This window comes from Ailuropoda melanoleuca, chromosome 14 (genome assembly GCF_002007445.2).
Source record: "Ailuropoda melanoleuca isolate Jingjing chromosome 14, ASM200744v2, whole genome shotgun sequence".
NCBI classification, from domain to species: Eukaryota; Metazoa; Chordata; class Mammalia; order Carnivora; family Ursidae; genus Ailuropoda; species Ailuropoda melanoleuca.
The window spans coordinates 70,573,871-70,593,296 of NC_048231.1; the positions used below are offsets into that span (position 1 = coordinate 70,573,871).

General features: G+C 45.3%; 1 protein-coding gene across 11 annotated transcripts in view; it reads left to right on the forward strand.

The window, feature by feature from the left end:
- Positions 1-19,426, forward strand: part of FHOD3 (formin homology 2 domain containing 3) — a 505,390-nt gene that overhangs the window by 335,753 nt on the left and 150,211 nt on the right. For all 11 annotated transcript variants that reach the window (XM_034643279.1, XM_034643277.1, XM_034643280.1 and 8 more), the window contains exons 8-9: positions 6,225-6,319; positions 13,183-13,326. In XM_034643279.1, coding sequence (XP_034499170.1) covers positions 6,225-6,319; positions 13,183-13,326 — 239 coding nt within the window. The remainder of the gene's footprint in view (positions 1-6,224; positions 6,320-13,182; positions 13,327-19,426) is intronic.

Here is a 19,426-nt window from a genome sequence, read left to right on the forward strand (position 1 = left end):
GCATTTGTTCTCCAGTAGGACATTATTATTATTACCACTATCCTCCCCACAAAGACCCAAAGAAGAACAAAAACTTGGTAACATTTTTTTTTTTAAAGATTTTATGTATTTATTTGACAGAGATAGAGACAGCCAGCGAGAGAGGGAACACAAGCAGGGGGAGTGGGAGAGGAAGAAGCAGGCTCCCAGCAGAGGAGCCTGATGTGGGGCTCGATCCCATAACGCCGGGATCACGCCCTGAGCCGAAGGCAGACGCTTAACTGCTATGCCACCCAGGCGCCCCCATTTTTTTTCTTTTTATAACAGTAATACTCTCAGTAGAATATTTGGGGGGAAAAGTATGAAAGAGACCATAACAAATCACCTCTAATCTCACCAGGCAGAAATAATTGTTAACACGTTGGTATATTTCCTTACAGTTTCATGTATGTGTTCCTGTGCACACACTTATGCACAAATCAGCTGAAATACAACTGTCAGAACCAAGGGGCCTAAATAGCACTCTTTGATTCAGACCAGTTGTACCTCTGACTCAGCATTGCTCCGAGACCCACCTCCCAGTGCTGAATCCAAAGGTGAAAGAAAGTAGCTCACTGCTTACTTCAACAGTTTCATATAAGTTAATGAAAGCCATCCAGGGCCATAAATTGAGCTCCCATACGTTTCCCACGAATGCTCAGGCAGATGTCAGCACCAAGCGTGGTGGATTGCAGGCTGGACGTAACTCTAGGCTTGTGCATTGGGTAGGGGTGTGAGAGAGACACACCCTCGTGTGTAGACACGAGCTGTGAATCTGGAAGATGAATCTCAGACCAGGGCAGGCCTGTGTGTGTGTTTCTACCATAGCATGTTTCCATCTGGTGCCACATTTTAAATCTCTTATGGCCAAGAGCAGATTATGGGGCCATCTGAGAATCCTGAATGAAGACAACCAGTTCCTCAGAAACCAGGGTTTGTGTTTCCTAGGCCAATTAATGAGGCTTAGGTCCAAAGGTGGGTGTATGGGAAGACAGCGAGGCAGACCCTTTTTTTGGTCCTTGGAGGGGTCATACTCTATTCCCCAACTCTGGAGATTACTTTAGGACAGTTAATGAACTTTTTTTTTTTCCTGTCCTAAATTCTGGGTAACCCATGGGCCCTTCTCATGGGGGCTGTATGTAAGGGATACGCCTTCTCACAGCCTTGGGGTCCTCCTTTGGCTTCATTGAGTTGGGAGTTTAGAGTTTTCTTCCTTGGACTTCACATTCTATGAAGGGTGTGTTGGGGGGGCTGGGTAGAGGAGGGATCTTGGGATAACCCAGGGCTTGGTACCCACATCTAAGACCCCACCAAACAGCCTAGCCAGAGGCTTTCTGCTGTCTCAGTGTCTCTCCCAAGACACAACAATGGCCATCTTTTCCCAATTTGTTTAAAAAAATAAAAAAGTAGCTAATGGATTGTTTTCTCAACTTGATGGTTTTGCCTATAAAATTTTTTAACTTCTTGGCAGCTACTGCCATCTGTCTGCTACTGAGCGCTAGCAGCGGAATGAAAAGCAACACTCAGGGAAAAACTCAGACACAGCCTCTCACGTGGTTCCATAGCACGTTTTTCTGCGGACATGTGTGGTCTTGGCTGTGATTTTATAATGCATACATATAACATCATCCTATTTTACTGCTAGTAAAATTGTTCCCGAGCCCTAGGATGGAATTAAAACATCTAAATATGTCACGGGGCTCTGCAGAGAGCCCCACGACTCCCAGCTGTGTTTCCACCTGGCCGGTTTAGAAGCGACTCTTCGTTTCCCTCTCAGCTGGGTGAAGGGCTAGACAGAGGTGCCGGCGGTGACTGAGGGCCAATGGAGCATGGCCGGTGGTGCCCAAGTGTATAAATAAGCCATAAATTTGACTCCTCAAAGTGTCTTTGATGAAAACTGTCAGATTTAAATAATCAGCAAAGAAAGCCAACAAGTAAGCGAGGAGTCCTCAAAAATTAGCACCACCTACAGTGGATGAATCCAGCACAAATTCGTCCGTTTGCTTTGGAAAGACTGTGCAGGCTGCACGGCCGTTACCCAGAGGGGTGCGTTCCGTGAGTGTGGATGGTTTGCCCTTTGGCCAGGAGTGGACCAGCCGTGGAGCAGGTATGGAAGCTGAGGGGTCTACGTCCATCATAGGGACTAATAACTATCCATGAATTAAGGAAAATGAAATACTTCCCCTTTGAGCCCGGCAGGTGGCACATTTGCGCAGGGGCAGGAATGGAGAGGTGGACTGGCGCCAGGGTCCTGGGCGTGGCACAGTATCACAGCTGCCTGCTCACACTGCTGGGTCACCTCTTTTCTGCCATCTTCAGGTCACGTTCCCATCTTCGTGGACAGGGTGTGGCAGGAAGAGGGAAGGGCCGTGAGTGTGGACAGGCGCCTGTGAGAGGGCCTTGCTCTGTCATTTGGCCATCATCAGAGACTCCCTTTGGTTGAGACTGTCCCTATGGGGACTGGCAGGAAACGGGTTGAGAACCGAACCCTCTGCTCCCCTGGAAGGTGCCCTTTCCACTGACTCTACGGGTTTGCCTCTCAGAGAGAGGGTGGGGCAAGTGACCAGACTGCAGAACTTATTTTGAAATTTCAGTCATAACTGGGTCAGCAAGTGCTTTTGGGGTCAGCACTGCTTTCGAAGAGGTTCCATGTTTGTTGGGATGTGAGGCAATGAGATAGGACTTCATTCCCAAGCGTGTTGATCACACCTGATTAACAGGGAAGACAAATCCAGCCATCCTCTGAAGCCAGCCCGTCTCTGCCTCCTGCTCGAGGATATATTGATCTGTGGAGCTCTCCCGGAGCGTGGTGGAAGTTAGGTGACAAAACTTAAGCTCTGTTTCCATGGTTGTCTACAGAAGAAGCATAGATAAGCGTGTTTGTCAGTCATGTAGAAAGACCTGGAACATGCTGCCCTTCTAATGGCGGGGTAGACCACCTCACGTACAGGGCATCGGGCTAAATACCTTTATTTGGTGGGGGAGCAGTTACCACAGGGACCTAGGAGGCAAGTCGGGGGGAGAAGGCATTGAGTCATCTGCGGTGTGCTTGCTTTTTCTGGGTTGAGAGCGAGGCCCTGCGGTTTGGCGGGAAGAGGGGACCTGCCCTGGAGCGTGTAGAAGCCGGTTGGGTGAGCGTGGGTGTTACCACCACCACCTGCCGCCATGACAGTTACAGCTACTGATATTCAAGTGCCTGTTATGTACCAGACACTGTGCTAAGTATTTTTTCATATAAAACTCATTGATTCAGTAAATACTTCACAGTGATGTGCTTGAAACATCAGAGGAAAAACGGGCTCTCATGGAGCCCCTACTCGCAGAACCAGTGTTTGGAGGTGGAGCTGGAGACAGAAGGTCATGATTAAGGAAATTACTGTCTCCTGCGGTCCTTCATGAGCACCGAGGCAAAAAGACAAAGTGCTTTCTCTCCCCGACACGACCCGGGACTCTCTGAGGTTGACACGATCACGCCTACATAGAAGCATTTTCGAGCCTCTGCTCATTCCACTACTTTGGGGCTCAGCTTCTTTCTCTGTTACGGGAAGAGGTCAGATCATATGGTTTATACAGGACTACCCCCCCTACACACACACACACACACACACACACACACACACACTTTATGGAGCACGCGGAGGTGGGGGTGGGGCTGACCTGGACCATTTCATTCCAGCGGGGGCAGCTTCTGGGCGAGTTGAGTGGCTGGTGCTTCCCACGGGCCAGCTTGAGCCCTGTCAAGGCTGTTTTGTTGCACCAAAATGTTTCTTCGCCTTCACCTTCTTTCTTTAAAATGTTTCCCATTTTGTGGCCCCAAAACAATCAATGGAGAGTAAACATTCATCTCAATAGTGTAGGAATATATGCAAGTTTCCAGGCTTTGATATCCTTAAAAGGTAATCAGATACCACATCTGAAGAACACATTTTTCAATTAAATTTTTCAATTAAAAGAAGCCAGTGTGTGAATGTGTACATGATAAAGGATTAAATGGTGTGCACATGAGTATGTCTGTATGTGAGAGAGTGGAGGTGATCTGGCTACACTTCCCTTTTCTTCCCCAGGCCCTGTTTGGCATCTTTGGCTCCAAAGTATGCAACCAGAAGGCCGTTCTGGGCCCACTAGCACCATTGAAAGTGCTTAGCTTCAGCACTATCTGCTGCAGTCTCCCTTGTAGCCATCTGTGGGGAACCCACTAGAACCCGTGTTTTGCGCTGAGGTTGGGTGCGGATTGGGAATACTGCCAGTTGCACTTGTCCTGCACACAGCAGAAGGACTTGCGGTGCTCAGACTGCCCCTGACAGACTCAAGAGCTGCTGACCACACTGACTGCATGAGGGCAGGAACAGCTACCTTGCTGGGGGTTGAAGAGCAGGTGAATAGTTTGAATAGTTTGATGGTACACATGAGCCATTAGCAGGCAAAGGGTCATGCGTTTGTGTTTGGAGTTAGAAAGGGTGAGACAAGCTTGCCTGGTTCTAACCAGCTGGGCAGTTTTGCCCAAGGAAACGGCCTTCTGTTAGCTAGCTAGGAGAGCCCGCGCGCCTCTATAGCAAACTACGTCTGTGTTCTTAACCATCATGTAGTAGGTGCCTGTTCCTGTTTAAATTTCTCCTGACCTCCTTCCTTCTCTTACTGTGTGCATTTGCCCTCTGGCTCTTTTATTTTTATTTTTTATTTTTTAAAAGATTTTATTTATTTGACAGAGACAGCCAGCAAGACAGGGAACACAAGCAGGGGGAGTGGGAGAGGAAGGAGCAGGCTCCCAGTGGAGGAGCCTGATGCAGGGCTCGATCCCAGAACACCGGGATCATGCCCTGAGCCAAAGGCAGACGCTTAACAACTGAGCCACCCAGGCGCCCCCCTCTGGCTCTTTTAAGAGAGCCCCAGCCTGGGCACCCGGGTGGCTCAGATGGTTGGGCATCTGCCTTTGGCTCTGGTCATGATCTCCGGGTCCTGGGATCAAGCGCCACATGGGACTCCTGGCTCAGCAGGGAGTCTGCTTCTTCCTCTCCCTCTGCTGCTCCCCCTGCTTTTACTCTCTGTCTCTCTCTCAAATGAATGAATAAAATCTTTAAAAAAAAAAAAAAACAAACAAACCAGAACACCTCCAGCTTAACCCATTTCATGCCCTCTCAGACATCCCCACTTACTACTCAGACCGATTAGGTGCCAGACGCTGTGCTAAGAGCAAAGAAATAAGACCGAGATCACTGCTGTCCTTGGGGAGCTTAGTTCTCAAGGCCAGCAAATCAGCTCAGACATAACTCAGCCAAGAAGCCACCGATTTTATAGTATTTCAGAATTTACTCTTAGCAGCAAAAAGAAACACTATCCCTTGAGATCTTTATAGAGAAAGCAGGAAGGAGCTTCATGCTCCACATGGCCATGCCAAGGGCAAGGCAATACTTCACTTCAAATGCTTATCTCAGATGTAGGAAATTGTGTCCAGGTTTTGCATCCCCTTTGTGACCTTGGCCTTGGCTTTGGCTTGGCAGTCCTGAACGTGATGGGTTTCCCACCCTCTCTGGGAGCCAGGGAATAACCACCCCTGAACCGTCACTAGCAGAGCCCCATTTAAGAGTCACTTCTTGTACCAGGCCCTCTGCCACCTTTGGCACAAATACTGTTTAAGCATCAACAGGGTTCAAAGAACCAGGTTCTTAGTGAGGTGGGTTCTTTGTAACCTGTTGATGCTTAAGTGGTATTTATGCCTGGATTGAATAGAGGTAATATACTTCTGTTCTTGAAATGTTTGCTAGACAGAGGTTTCACTGGCATTTCTGGGAGTCCACTGTTTGAGTGAATGTAAAGATCTCCATGTCCCCTTTCCTTGTAGGACATCAGAGCATACCACGCTGATGGACATACAGAGAGTATTTACCAAGAGTTTCCATGCTCAGAGAGGGAAATGCCCATGAATGGATTTTTTCAAATTACATATTTAATATAAAGGGAACTTTCAAGCAAATTGATAGCCACGCTGACAATAGAGAGTACACATGTTCAAGTGGATGAGAATGAAGTGGTATATTATTGCCAAATTAGAAGCATGTTCAAGTCCACCCTAAGGAGAATGTTACACTTTGAAATTTGGCGACTGGAAGACTGCCATGGCTGGGTGATAAGTATTTGGATAAACTGTGATACGCGTTGGATAAGGACCATTGACTTGCTGTTTCTAATGACTTTTGCTTTACTCCTAGGAGTCAAACCCTGGTCAAATATCATGGAAATCCTGGAGGAAAAAGATGGGGTCGACACAGAGCTGCTGGTTTATGCAATGACTTTAGTGAACAAGGTTGGTTGACGATTGTTAAGGGTTGAATTATGTCCCTTTAACAGATATGTTGAAGTCTTCACCCCTATGAATATCTATGAATGTGACCTTATTTGGAAATCGGGTCTTTGCAGAAACAACCAAGGTAAGATGAGGCCATTAAGGTGGGTCGTAATCCCACATGATTGGTATCCTTAGAAGAAGAGGAGAAGACACACACAGAGGGGGAAGACAATGTGCGCACATGTATGTGAGGAAGACAGCTGTGTGAGGACAGAGGCAGAGATTGGAGGGATGCATCTATTAGCCAAGGACTGCCAAGGATTGCCAGCAGCCAGTGCAAGATGAGGCAGAGAAGGACCCTCCTTCCCTGCGGCCCCGCTCACACTTTGAGATCAGACTTCTCATCTCTCAAACTGTGAGAAAATAAATTTCTGCTGGTTTAAGCCACCCAGTTTGTGACACATTGTTACGGCAGCCCCAGGGAACTCATACAATGTGAAAATCTACAGTTTGCCCTCTGAGGAAGAGCCACGTCACCTAGGACCCCCATGATGGTGGCTGGAACCATGGCTACAGTGTTGTTTGCAAGAGGAAATGGTGTGTGTGCATGTGTGGCTAGTGCACATGTGTGTGCAGGCCTGGGAGTGTCTGTGCTTTCTCTGCTTTGGTCTTTTCTAACAAAACCAGAGAGATGACAGAATTTTATGATTACTTTTCCTATCATGATGTCCCCTTAAAAACATTTTTCCTTAAGAATATAAATTAGCAAGTTTTGGGGCGCCTGGGTGGCTCAGTGGGTTAAGCATCTGACTCTTGGTTTCAGCTCAGGTCATGATCTCGGGGTCGTGGGATGGAGGCCCATGTCTGGCTCCATGCTTAGCACAGTGTCTACTTAAGATTCTTTCCCATTGTCTTTCTCTCCCTCTGCCCCTCCCCCTGCTCATGCATGTGTGCTTGCTCACTCTCTCTCTCTCAAATAAATCATTTTAAAAAATATATATATAAATCCACAAGTTTTACCCAAGTAAAATAGCTTACAGGGCTGCCTGGGTGGCTCAGTTGGTTAAGCATCCACCTTTGGCTCATGTCATGATCTCAGCGTCCTGAGATCAAGCCCAGCATCAGTCTCTGCACTCAGCCAGCAGTCTGCTTCTCCCTCTGCCCTTCCCCTGCTTGTTTTTTTTTTTTCTCTCTCTCAAATAAATCTTTTTTTTTTATTTTAAGAAAAAGAAAATAGCTTACAGTCCAGGAGAAATGAAGGCACTCTTTTTCCACTGCTTAGTGAATTCTGACTGCTGGGGGCAGGTCCCACCCTTCTTTTATGAAGGTGATATCACCCTTGTGCTCCCCTCCCTCCCAACACGTCCCTCCTGGTCACCAGCTGGGAGGGCAGCCGCCATCTTAAGGATCCCTCCCTGGAGAGTGTGCTGACCCCACGCTGCCCTGGGACAGCCCGCTCTCGGGACCTGAGTCACTTTCTCCTTGAAGCTGTGGTTGGAGGGGTGGTATGTCCCGCAGATGGCTCTGCCCTAGACCCCAGGAATCCCACAACCACCCCACGGATCTGCCTTTCCTCCCCAAGCGGCTGAGCGTAGGCCTACAGTACCAGCTGCAGTGATGGGAAGTTCTTCAGAGAAGATTCAGAATCTCTGCATGAATTATAACCAGGGAAACATTTCCCCTGATGAACTGGAGACACATTAGTAGAAAGCATTATGAGCAGAAATTTCCACTAGATATTAAACTGTTGTGCAAACTCGAAGGATTAGAGCAATGTGGTCCTGGCTCTTTCCTCAGCAGACAGATGACGGGAGCACAGGAGCTCTGAAACAGACCTCACCGCCCAGAACAACTCACTCTAGGACTGCAGTCAGCGGGGAACGGCTTAGCATCATTCATGATTGGGGGCCGGGGTGTGCTATGGAAATAAACAAATACGTGCTTTGACAGACACTGATGTGAATTCCAGACAGGTTAGCGTTCAATGTAACACAGCAAACAGTAGCAAAATGAGAAGTAGAGGTGACGGTTATGTTAATCATCAAACCTGTCAAAAAGAAGCCAAAGGGAAGGACTTGTAAATATTTCACTGCATGAAACTATGAAATTGTGGGTCTTATTTGTAAAATGAAAACCGCAAACAAAAGCTAAGGGCAAGTGGCAAACTGGGAGATTGTTTGCAAACAATAGAGCGGGAAGTTACCCAATCCTCAATATATTAAGAACCCAGTGGAATAATGAAGGACGTTAAATCTAGTAAGATGAAAAGAAATACGTACTAAAACAACAGGCGTTTTCCCCCAGGTCTCATTGGCAGGGATTGCTTTTTAATGAAATGCCATTTGTTGATGAGGACCCAGGAAATTCTTCTACAGTCCTGGTGAGGAGTGGGCAGTACTTCTCTGTAGGATAATCCTAAGAATTCTATTTATGTTTTCAGACGTCTTTGTGAGTTGATTTTACCTTGCAATTTTAAAGCAATTTTCTGGTTTTTTTTGTTTTGTTTTGTTTTGTTTTGCTTTGTTTTAAGTTTAAGGTCATCTATTTCCTGCCGTCTTCAGTCAGTGACATTGTTTTGGAAAACGTGGACTTGAGCAAAAATGGAATTTTCTCTCTTGCCTGATGTTTTCCATTGTCATGCTACCCATCCTATTGGTGGAGGCTGCGCTGGGCGGTTCCGATGGTCCCAGCAGTGTCAGCGGCTGGAGTGTGTGGGCATCTTGCTGCCAGTCACTGGCAAGGACCCAGTGCGTGTCACATTCTCCCTGGCATCAGATGGCGTTTAATGTCCAGGAATTCCTCGCTTACTCTTTCCCTTAGGGCAGTTCTATCTCATCTTTTATTAGTTCTGGCTCAGGGAAAGTTGAGGAAGGTCCTATGGACATTACTCCAAATGTCATCCTTTCCTCAAAAGAAAGGTCAAGTAAACCCCTGGCACCCACACTGGGTTTGTTTTCCTTTGTTGAATTTTAGGCCTGTTTGTTGCCCCAGTGAGTAAATGTTCTGAGATCCCAAACAAAATAAATAAATATATTGAAGTGTTAATATGGGTCTGGAAAAAATTCAGACTCTGAAATCTGGGAAATGATTATATTGCTCTTCTAAGTTTTCTTTCAACAAAATAAAAGAGGGACTAATAACATGGAATTCAAAACATGAACATTGTTATGACAAAACAAGGGTGCTACATTTTAGCCTGCTTAGGGTTCTGAGACTGGCATTTGCTGTCTTTGTTAAACAGGGACATTAGTGGGGGGTTTCCAAGATCCAGACTAATCTCCCCCCATTCCTGCTCCTACCTCCTGACGCTGTGTTGTCAGATCTGAAGGAGTACCAGAAACCAACCATTTCTCACCCTGCAAGCTGGTGTTCTCTAATGCCCTGTCTTGATCCAGCTGAAATCCCCTCAGTGGGGACCCCCCGCTTTGAGGGGCTCAGATATTGACCACCTTGTAGAATAGGAAGAGGCTGATGAGGGGGGATGAGTCACAAGAGGTATTACTGTTTCTGTGAGGCTGGCTTGGAGCTTTCAGGGAAGGGGGGTAAGTAACCTGGATGGGATTCATGCTGAGTATTCGCCTTGGCTTTTGCATTTCACTTATTGTTAATTACCATACCGGAAACTTGTAAAAAAAAAAATTCAGCTGTGTCAGTTGTGAAACTTGGATAGCTATGAATAACCTTCAGAGTTAGGATATAGAACATTCCCATCTTCCCCCAAATCTCTGTCATGGTAGCCTTTTATAGTAATCTCCCGATTCCCTCTTCCTAAGCCTGACAACCATTCTCCAGCACTGCAGTTCTGTCATGTCGTCAGTGTCGAATAGAACCACACGGGATAGATGTAACCCTTTGAGTCTGGCTTCTCTCACTCAGCATACTGCCTCTGAGGCTGATCTGTTACCGAGGGTAGAATGGTTGCTCCTTTCTGCTGCTGTGCCCTAGTCTATAAAATAGATACACCACGATGGATTCTCCCATTGAAGGAGACTTGGCTTTTTACAGCTTTTGGATTTCACCAGTAATGGTGCTCTAAAAGTGTGTGTGCATGCATTTGCCACACCGGTTTCTTCCTAGAAGAAATATTTGATGCAATCAGTGAGAACCCAGGAGAGGAAAAGAAAATGTCCTTCAGGACAGAAATTTCTCCCTTGGAGAGATGCCTGTGAAGATTTACGTGTCACAAGCCCTGGCAGGACGAGGTCTGAGAGAAAGCAGGTGGGGGGTGGGTCATGACTGTCATCTGAAAGTGAAGGCATCAAAAGACATTTGCCTCACAGACTTCTCTGGGCTAGCTGCCACCTTTGCCAGAAGGAGGCAATTTAGCGGTGACATGTCAGGGTAGAAATGGGAGGACAGGACCCAGGGAGCAAAGGGAGCATGGCACAATTTGCTAAGCATGTCAGAGAATCAGCTGAAAATAGGCGAATGTGCTTCTAGGATGGATAGTCCTCTTCCTCTGCACGAGCAGAAAAGCACCTGTGTGTGTTGGTGGCAAAAGGCCACGTCCCCTGCAGCCATACCTGGAAGGGGGTGTGTGTGGGCTTGGCTCCAGCCTGAATTTCCATGGCGGAAATGACAAATGACCTCTTAATACCCTTGCTTCTGGACCTATTATTGAACAAGTCTCCCTGAGTCTGTTTGGTTCTGTGGACCTAATTGTTTAATTAATAGTAAGCCCCCTACATCGTGGCTGGGCTTGCTAAGGCAATGGGAATCAGGTCTAGGATTCTAACCCCCTGGAAGCTTTTGTAAGGACTTCACTTGACTCTCAGCAGGGAAAAAAAGGAAAGAAGAAGGGAAGGGAAGTGAGAGGTGAGGAGGACTCTGTGCCTCATCTTGACCCCCACACAGTTGAGTAGGAAGTTTTATTTATTTTTTATTTTTTTTAAAGCTTAGAGATATTTTAAGATTTTATTGTACTTATTTGACAGAGAGAGACAGTGAGAGAGGGAACACAAGCAAGGGGGAGTGTGAGAGGGAGAAGCAGGCTCCCCACAGAGCAGGGAGCCTGATGTGGGGCTCGATCCCAGGACCCTGGAATCATGACCTGAGCCAAAGGCAGACGCTTAATGGCTGAACCACCCAGGTGCCCTATAAACCCAACACTAAATGTCAATTCATCTGGGTTTCTCGAATGAGGAATTTGGGAGAGGCCGAAACCAGGGCACCTCCATTCACCAGCCTTGCCCAGGCTTTGGGGTCCTGTTTTCTTTTCCTCAACTTTTAACAAATTCAAGGTTTTCACTAAAACCAGAAGATGGCTTGTTAGGATGATGGGATTCTTTAAAAGGCTGCATGCTCTTTCATTTCATGTCGGGAACCAGGGGCAGCTCCGGGGACTGTTGTCCCGCTAATGCAGAGATGCCGCCGCGCAGTAGATGTGAGCACGTGTTTATGATGGAGTCTGGTTCACAGCCTCCTGTTCTGGGTCCTTGCTGGGGCCCCTCATTAATCAAGCTATCCCATCTCAGTTATTTTTCATTCATTTCTGATCTCAACAGTGGTAACTTGAGTCCTCTTCACTCAGCATTGAAAGGAAAAAAACCATTATTTGGGTTATGAATAGAGACATTCTCTCCAATTATTACTAGCCCCCAAATAGAAGCATTGGAAAAATTTGTGCTTCGAACTGTTCTTAAGACAGCGTTGGTCTTTTTTTCTTCTGAATTCAGAATAATTTTGAAATCTGTACGTAGGGTTCTTGGAAATGCAAAGGCAATGAAGTAGGGAGTAAAGACCCATGTTGGGAATTCCAGGCCAGAATAATTTGTGCAGGAGCATGAGTGTGTGAGGGGAGGCGAGGCTTCTGTCCCAGGTCTGCGGGAACTTCTTGTTCCCTCAGGCAAACCCCTTCCCTCCCCAGCCCTCATCTCCCCGACTTGAGAGATAAGGGCTTGCAGTAAATCACCTCAAGGGTCCCTCCAGTTCTGAGCAGAAGCCCCGTCTGAGAGATCATCCTTCTTTTAAGAGACACAGAATTCAAAAAGAAGTCTGCTTTTCTCCACTCTTGGGTTATCTTTTCGTCTCTTGGTTGTTGCTTTGAAATTTCTCATATTTTCCTAAACTTCATAGACCAAGGGCAAGGGCTACCAAATTGAAAGAAAAAGGACTCATCGCATTGTTATAACTCCAGCTGTTGGTAGATTGTTCCTAACAGGAGTTTCTAATCAGCGAGCATGTTAGTTTTCTATTGCCATGTAACGAATTACCACAAATTTAGCAGCTTAAAACAACACAGACTTATCATCGCACAGTTTCCGTGGGACAGGCTCCAGACACCGCCTAGCTGGGTCCTCTGCTCAGAGTCTCACAAAGCCATAGTCAAGGTGTTGACCAGGACTGGAGTCTGGTCTGAGGCTTGGGATCCTCTTCCAAGCTTTCGTGGTTGTTGGCAGAGCTCATTTCCTTGCAGCTGGAGAACTCATGGTGGCTTGCTGCCTCTTCGGGGCCAGCAGGATAATCTCTCTCCTAGTCTCCGAGCTCCGGAAATGCCTAACCCTGCTTTTAAATGGCCCACCTGATGAGGTCAGGCCCACCCAGGAAGCTCTTCCCTTTGATTAACTCAAAATCAGCTGATTTGGAATTTGAGTATCTGTAAAATCCCTTCACCTTTGCCATATAATGTAGTTCAACGATGGGAGTGTCCTGCTTGGACTCAAGGGAAGGGGATTATACAGGACCTATACAGCAGGAGTGGGCTCTTGGGGTGTGTTCTGCTTACCACACTATAGGGTTTTTTTTTTTTCGAACAATGTGGTCATTTGTCTTGTTTTGTCCCATATAGTTAGAATCCTGGCCACTGGCTACCCTGTGAAAAAATGCTTTGAGAGCCTTGAGACTGTCCCCTAAAACATGCTCGTGTCCTGTTCTTTCTTCAGACACTGTCGGGATTGCCAGACCAAGACAGCTTCTACGATGTGGTGGACTGCCTGGAGGAACTGGGCATTGCGGCTGTGTCCCAGCGGCACTTGAACAAGAAAGGGACCGACCTAGACTTGGTGGAGCAATTGAACATTTATGAGGTAACAGCACGTCCCTTCTGGATGGCGTCGTACAGCTTGTCAGGGGTTGAGGCGAACGCGTTCTAGACGGGTGGTCCTGAGTGTGGTGTAGCAGCACCCACAACACCTGGGAGCTTTACAGAACATAGGCTCGGGGGCCCCCCACCCCCAGACCTCCTGAATCAGAAACTCTGGGAGTGGGTGCAGCAGCTTGCACGCTGCAAGCTTCAGGTGCTGCTGGTGTTCACGCAAAGGCCAGAGCCCCTGCTGGAGGAGACACTTGGTCACTTGCTGACTGTTCAAGATACTACACAGCTTTTCCCTTCCCTCTGCGGCCTCTCTTGCCTCGTTGTGGTGTTTTATTTGCTATTTAATGCCATCGTAAGGAAATAAAAATGGAAATTTTAAAATATTAGCATAGATTTTACCATCCATTTTTATATTATGTAATGCCAGTTAAAAATGCAAATATCAGAGCATTTAACTTCTATGCAGAATCCTATGCAATGTGCAGTTCCTGGCTCCTACAGGCCTGTGTGCTTTGTTATTACCGGAACAGTGGAAATACTGTACAAGGTGAACTCTATTTTTACTTCAGCTCTTGGTATGTGTTTATTCTGTTCACACCTTACCTTCGACTGATGAGTAAGGAAGGGCTGAAAGGAAAAGGAACTGTGGGCTGCCTTAGCTTTCTAGTTTTTCCGTGTCATTGCAGCATAAGAGGTTGGCTAGTACAGCGAGTAACCCAGTTAAGAAGGGATATGGTAGGACCCTTGGGTTGCCATCTCTGTGCATTCAGAGCCAGCTCTGGTTTGCATGGAAGGCCTCTAGGGCTCCAGGGCTGTGTGTGCCTCTGCTTAGTTACAAGGGAACACGCTTGCCTTGTGCTCATTTTGATTCTCACCGAGCCCCCGTGGACCGTGCCTCTATCAGCACCCTATGCTAACAGGGGCAAGGGTTGGCACACGTGCGTGTTGGACCTGCTTCCCCTACTCATGCACACACTCCATTGTCCCACTGGATTTCACTTCTAAAACACAAGTTTAGGGGCGCCTGGGTAGTTTAGTTGGTTGGGTATCTGACTCTTGATTTCGGCTCAGGTTGTGATCTCAGTGTCGTGGGATCGAGCCCCACATCGGGCTCTGCCCTCAGCATGGGGTCTACTTGTCCCTCTCCCTCTGCTCCTCCCCCTGCTTGCTCTTGCTCGCACTCTCTCTGTCTAAAAAATAAATTTAAAAAACCCTCAGAAATTTAAAGATAAAATTAATAAGAATTTCAAGCTGGCAAAAGAGTATTAGACCAAGCACAGAGCCCTGCAGAGTGTGAGCATGGAGCCCGCATGACACATCCATCAAGGTGGCCTGGATTTGGGTTACACATCATGACTTTGTGGCCTGTTGACTGGAGTTCAAACTGTTCCCTGCGGGTTAGTTTTAAGTCAAATGCCCTCTTATTAAAGTTACTTATTTGATGTGACTCTTGTCTGGACTCTAAATGAAGGTTAGAGCCCGTTTTATGAGTAGCCACTCACATTCCTTATTGCTGATCCTGACTGTCCCAGTTCCCTTCCATGGCCAGAAGGGGGCAGAATCTGGAGATCTGATTCTACTCTGGCGTGTGACTACACAGGAAAGCTTATTACTGTAGACATAATTATACACATGCTTACCCATAATAACGGTGTGAACTGGGCTGTCCTTGAGGACATGGTCCAGAATGTACTCATCACCCCAAAAAGAAACCTCATATCTGTCAGCAGACACTTTCCATTTCTCCCTGCCTCGCATACTGCATACCCCCCAAACCACGAATCTACTCTATGGGTTTGCCTTTTCTAGACGTTTCCTATTAATGGGACCGTACAACATGTGACTACCTTTCACGTAACGTGTTTTCAGGGTTCATCCATGTTTTAAGCGTGTATCTGTACTTTGTTCCGTTTTGTGCTAATGTTCCATTGATAACACTGCATTTTCTTCATCTGTTCACCACTGGTTGGACATTTGGGTTATTTCCATTTTTGGCAGCTATGAGTAATGCTGCTACGAACGTTTGTGTACAGGGTTTCTGTGTGGACATACTTTCACTTCTCTTGGCTATATATCTGTAAGAGTAAATTGCGGGTCATACGGTAACTTGATGTGTAGCTGTTTGAGGGACTGCCAGACTGTTTTCCACAGAGGCTGTGCCATTTTACTTTCCTGCCAGCAGTGTAATGAGGGCTCCAATTTCTCTTCTTCTTCCTCAGTGTTTATTATTGTCCTTGTTTAAAAATTATAGCCATCCCAGTGGATGTGAAGTGGTACACATTTTGGTTGTGATTGGCGTTTCTCCAGTGCCTAATGATGTGGAACCCCTTTCCATGTGCCTATTGGCCATTTTTCTATTTTTTTGTGGAGATACGTCTATTCAGATACTTTGCCCATTTTTTAATTGGGTTGTTTTGTCACTCTTGAATTGTAAGAGTGCTTGATATACTCTGGATACTAGATCCTTATCAAATATAAATTTTAATACATTTTTCCCAGTAGATGGGTTGAATTGTTCCACGTCTGACCTAACTGATCAGTCTTATTCATAGTGATTTATATTTTTAATCTTTCCTTTTTTCACTTACAAAAATGGTATGTACTTACTGAGGAATATATAAGTGTAAGAGGGAAGAAAATCACCCATGATTTTATTACTAACCAGGGTTAACATTTTGGTCCATTTTTCTAGCCTTTTTGTATATGCAGGTGTATGTTTTTAACTATGAAGATAATTGTCTATACACAGGGTCGTGTGCTGAATCTTTATTGGTAAATATGTTAGAGCCTTTTTTTTGTTAAATTAAATCTTCAATAACTTAATTTTATTAGGAACACAATATTCTACCTGTATGCATGTACCATAATGTAGAAATCTCCTTTTTTTTTTTCTTCCAGATTTGGATTATTTCCAAACTTTTGCAATTAGAAATGCTGTTATGATGGACAGCTTTATTCACAAATTTCTTGTGCATGGCTAGAGTCCTTGGAAGGATATTTCCCAGTTAAGAGGCTCCATTTTGTGACTTTACTGGGTAGAAGTGGAGAGACTGACATATAATTCACTATTTGCTACAAGTCATTGTCATAAAAAGTGACAGTTGAGGGACAGAACAGAATTATCTTTTTGTAATCTTAGGAGAGATCAGAAGACACTGAACCAGAGATACTTGTGATCAGAGCTTAAAGCTTCCATAGCCACCCAGCAGGCCCAATTCTTTGTGTCCTTGCTCTGGGCATCTTCTCCAGCTGACCCTTATTTCCCCAGTTATCTGCTCTGACTTTTGTGTTTTGTTATCACTGCCCAATGGCACTGGGAAGCCAGTGGCTGGTGGAGGAGTATATTCTTACGACTCCTAAATGAGAGGTTAATGTAAGAATACTAGAGACGGAGTAGGAAGAAACCAAAGACAGTTGGCGTACATGAAGGTGAAAGGTGGACTTTTCCTGGTACAGACAACCTTTTTACCTTAGCCCCCCGATCAGAACGCCCATCTCTGAGACTCTGTTCAATCAGAGGCTTGCATGAATACAGCTCTGGATTCTTTGTAGTCAGTGTATACGGGAAGACTGCACAACGCAGGTGAATTTCCCATTAGTGAGCCAACTGGGAGAGAATTTTGAAAAGTGGTCTGGATACCTACCCCAGGAAACTTCCTGCTTCAGGCTATACCTTCTCTTCAGCCTCAAGCTACCTCCCCATCTCCCTCTCCCCCTTCCCATCAACCTTTTCAAAAGTTGTTCTGTGTTCACCATCTTCCTTTTATCGAATTGCATTTCCTCCATACTTTTAGCATCAGATATAGCATCTATGTGTTACTTAAAGAACAATAAAACAAATTCCTATTGGGATGGTTAATTTTATGTGTCAACTTGACTGGGCCAGAAGGTGCTCAGATAATTCTAGGCATATCTGCGAGGGGGTTTCTGGATGAGATTAAGATTTGAGTTGGGAGAATGCGTAAAGATTGCCCTTGCCAGTGTGGGCAGGCCTCATCCAATCTGTTCAGTAGAACAGATTCTCTCTGCCTGATGGTAATGAGCTGGGACAAAGGTTGCCTACTACCTTTGAACTACCTCTGAGACTGACACCATTGGTTCTCAGGCCTTTGGACCACAGATAATTCTTTATAATAAATCTCCATGCATATTCTATTTGTTCACTTTCTCTGGAGAATCCTGACTGATACCCTCATGTATTTAAGAATTAGAACATTACCAGGAACTCGGAAGTGTCCTTTGTAGCCCTCCCTGGTGTCATCCCACTATCCCCCAGCACTCTTCTTCTCTTTTCTTTACACTTTTACCTGAAAATCACTTACTCCATGAGCTAACACAAAACATCAGAATATCAAATCAGTTGACAGACCAGAGATCATGTTATCTAGCTGTGCTAACCTAGTTATGCTAATAATTTTAAGAATACAGACTATAGAGGCGCAGAGGGAGCCACGAGGGGTCTGTCTTAGGTCTTTTCTTCATCAGACCCGTGCTCTCTGACCCGGAATAGGCGAGGTCCCTGAGTGTGGGGATCACAGGTGCCCCCGCCCATCGAGTAGTATTCCATTGTGAGACATCTCTACTACGTGGCTCAGAGAGTCGTGGCTCATGAGCCCATACATGCTACACTTATTTACTACAGGTAATCCTCGGCCGGGAGATCCTTAGCCAGTCCTATCCTGGTAAGGGCATTCCAGAAGCAAGAGCTCTCATTTTAGCAAATATCATTAGGCTATTAATTAGGTAGCCTGGTTATTGGTATACTTAAAAGACTAGAAGAAGTCACTTGCCTTGTTTCTTTCTCCAGAGGCATTCCTCTATAAAAGGAGTGAAGAGGTCACAGGCCAGCTGTTCTAACTCCTTCCTCCCAGTCTGTATCCCTAAACAACACACTCTTTAATTATGTCTGCTCTCAAACTTTTTATAAAGGGAAATATGTCATTTGTACCCTTTTACAGTTTCCCATTTGCTTACTGTTTTTTAAACCTACCCATGTCGGGGCACCTGGGTGGCTCAGTCGGTGAAGTATCTGACCCTTTTTTTTTTTTTAACATTTTTTTAAAAGATTTTATTTATTTGAGAGAGAGAAAATGAGAGAGAGAGAGAGCGCATGAGATGGGGGAGGGTCAGAGGGAGCCTGTTGCTGGATGCGATCCTGGGACTCCAGGGGCCGAAGGCAGACACATAACTCACTGAGCCACCCAGACATCCCAAAGTGTCTGACTCTTAATCTCAGCTCAGGTCATGATCTCAGGGTCGTGAGTCCAAGCCCTGTGCTGGATTCCACACTGGGCGTGGAGCCTACTTAAAAAAACAAAAAGCCTACCCATGTTATTGTGTGGTGTTCTCATTTATTCATTTCCACCGCTGGTGAATGTATGACAATTTATTTACCCACTGTCCTCGAAATGAATGTTGGTTGGTTTGTGGTAGTGTTGCCATGACAAAGAGTGCTGCCATGAGTGTTCTTGTACTTTCCTTTGTGTGTGTATATGCAATACTTTTTATGTTTAAGTATCAGTTTTATTCTTGCTTCATAAAAATATTTAGAAATTTGTCTCCTTTTTCTCTGATGATTTGATAGAATTCCTTTAGGGAATTGTGTGGGCCTGTGTGAGGAGGAGAAGAAAGAGTGTGCGTGCGTGTGTGTGTGTGTGTGTGTGTGTGTACATGCATGCATGTGCTGGGGGCAGGAGAAAATCTTCTGTAACTCCCTATCTTTACTGGGATCAATTTTGCTAAATTATATTTTACTAGGAAATCATTCATTTCTTTTGGATTTTAAATGGATTAGCAAAGAGATATATAAATAATCTCATGAATATTTTTAATTTCCTCTGTTTCAGTAGATATTTTCCCTTTGATAGTTCATAATTTTTGTTTGTAATTCTAAATAAACTAGTAGTTTGTCTATTTTTTTGTTTTTTTTCTGAATAATTTTGACTTACATCTGATTTGCACTGCTTTTCTATTTGTAACTCAATACTTTTTATTTATTTTTATTTTTATTTTTTTTTATTTTTTTTTTTTATAATTAATTTTATTTTATTACATTATGTTAATCACCATACAGTACATCCCCTGATTCTGAT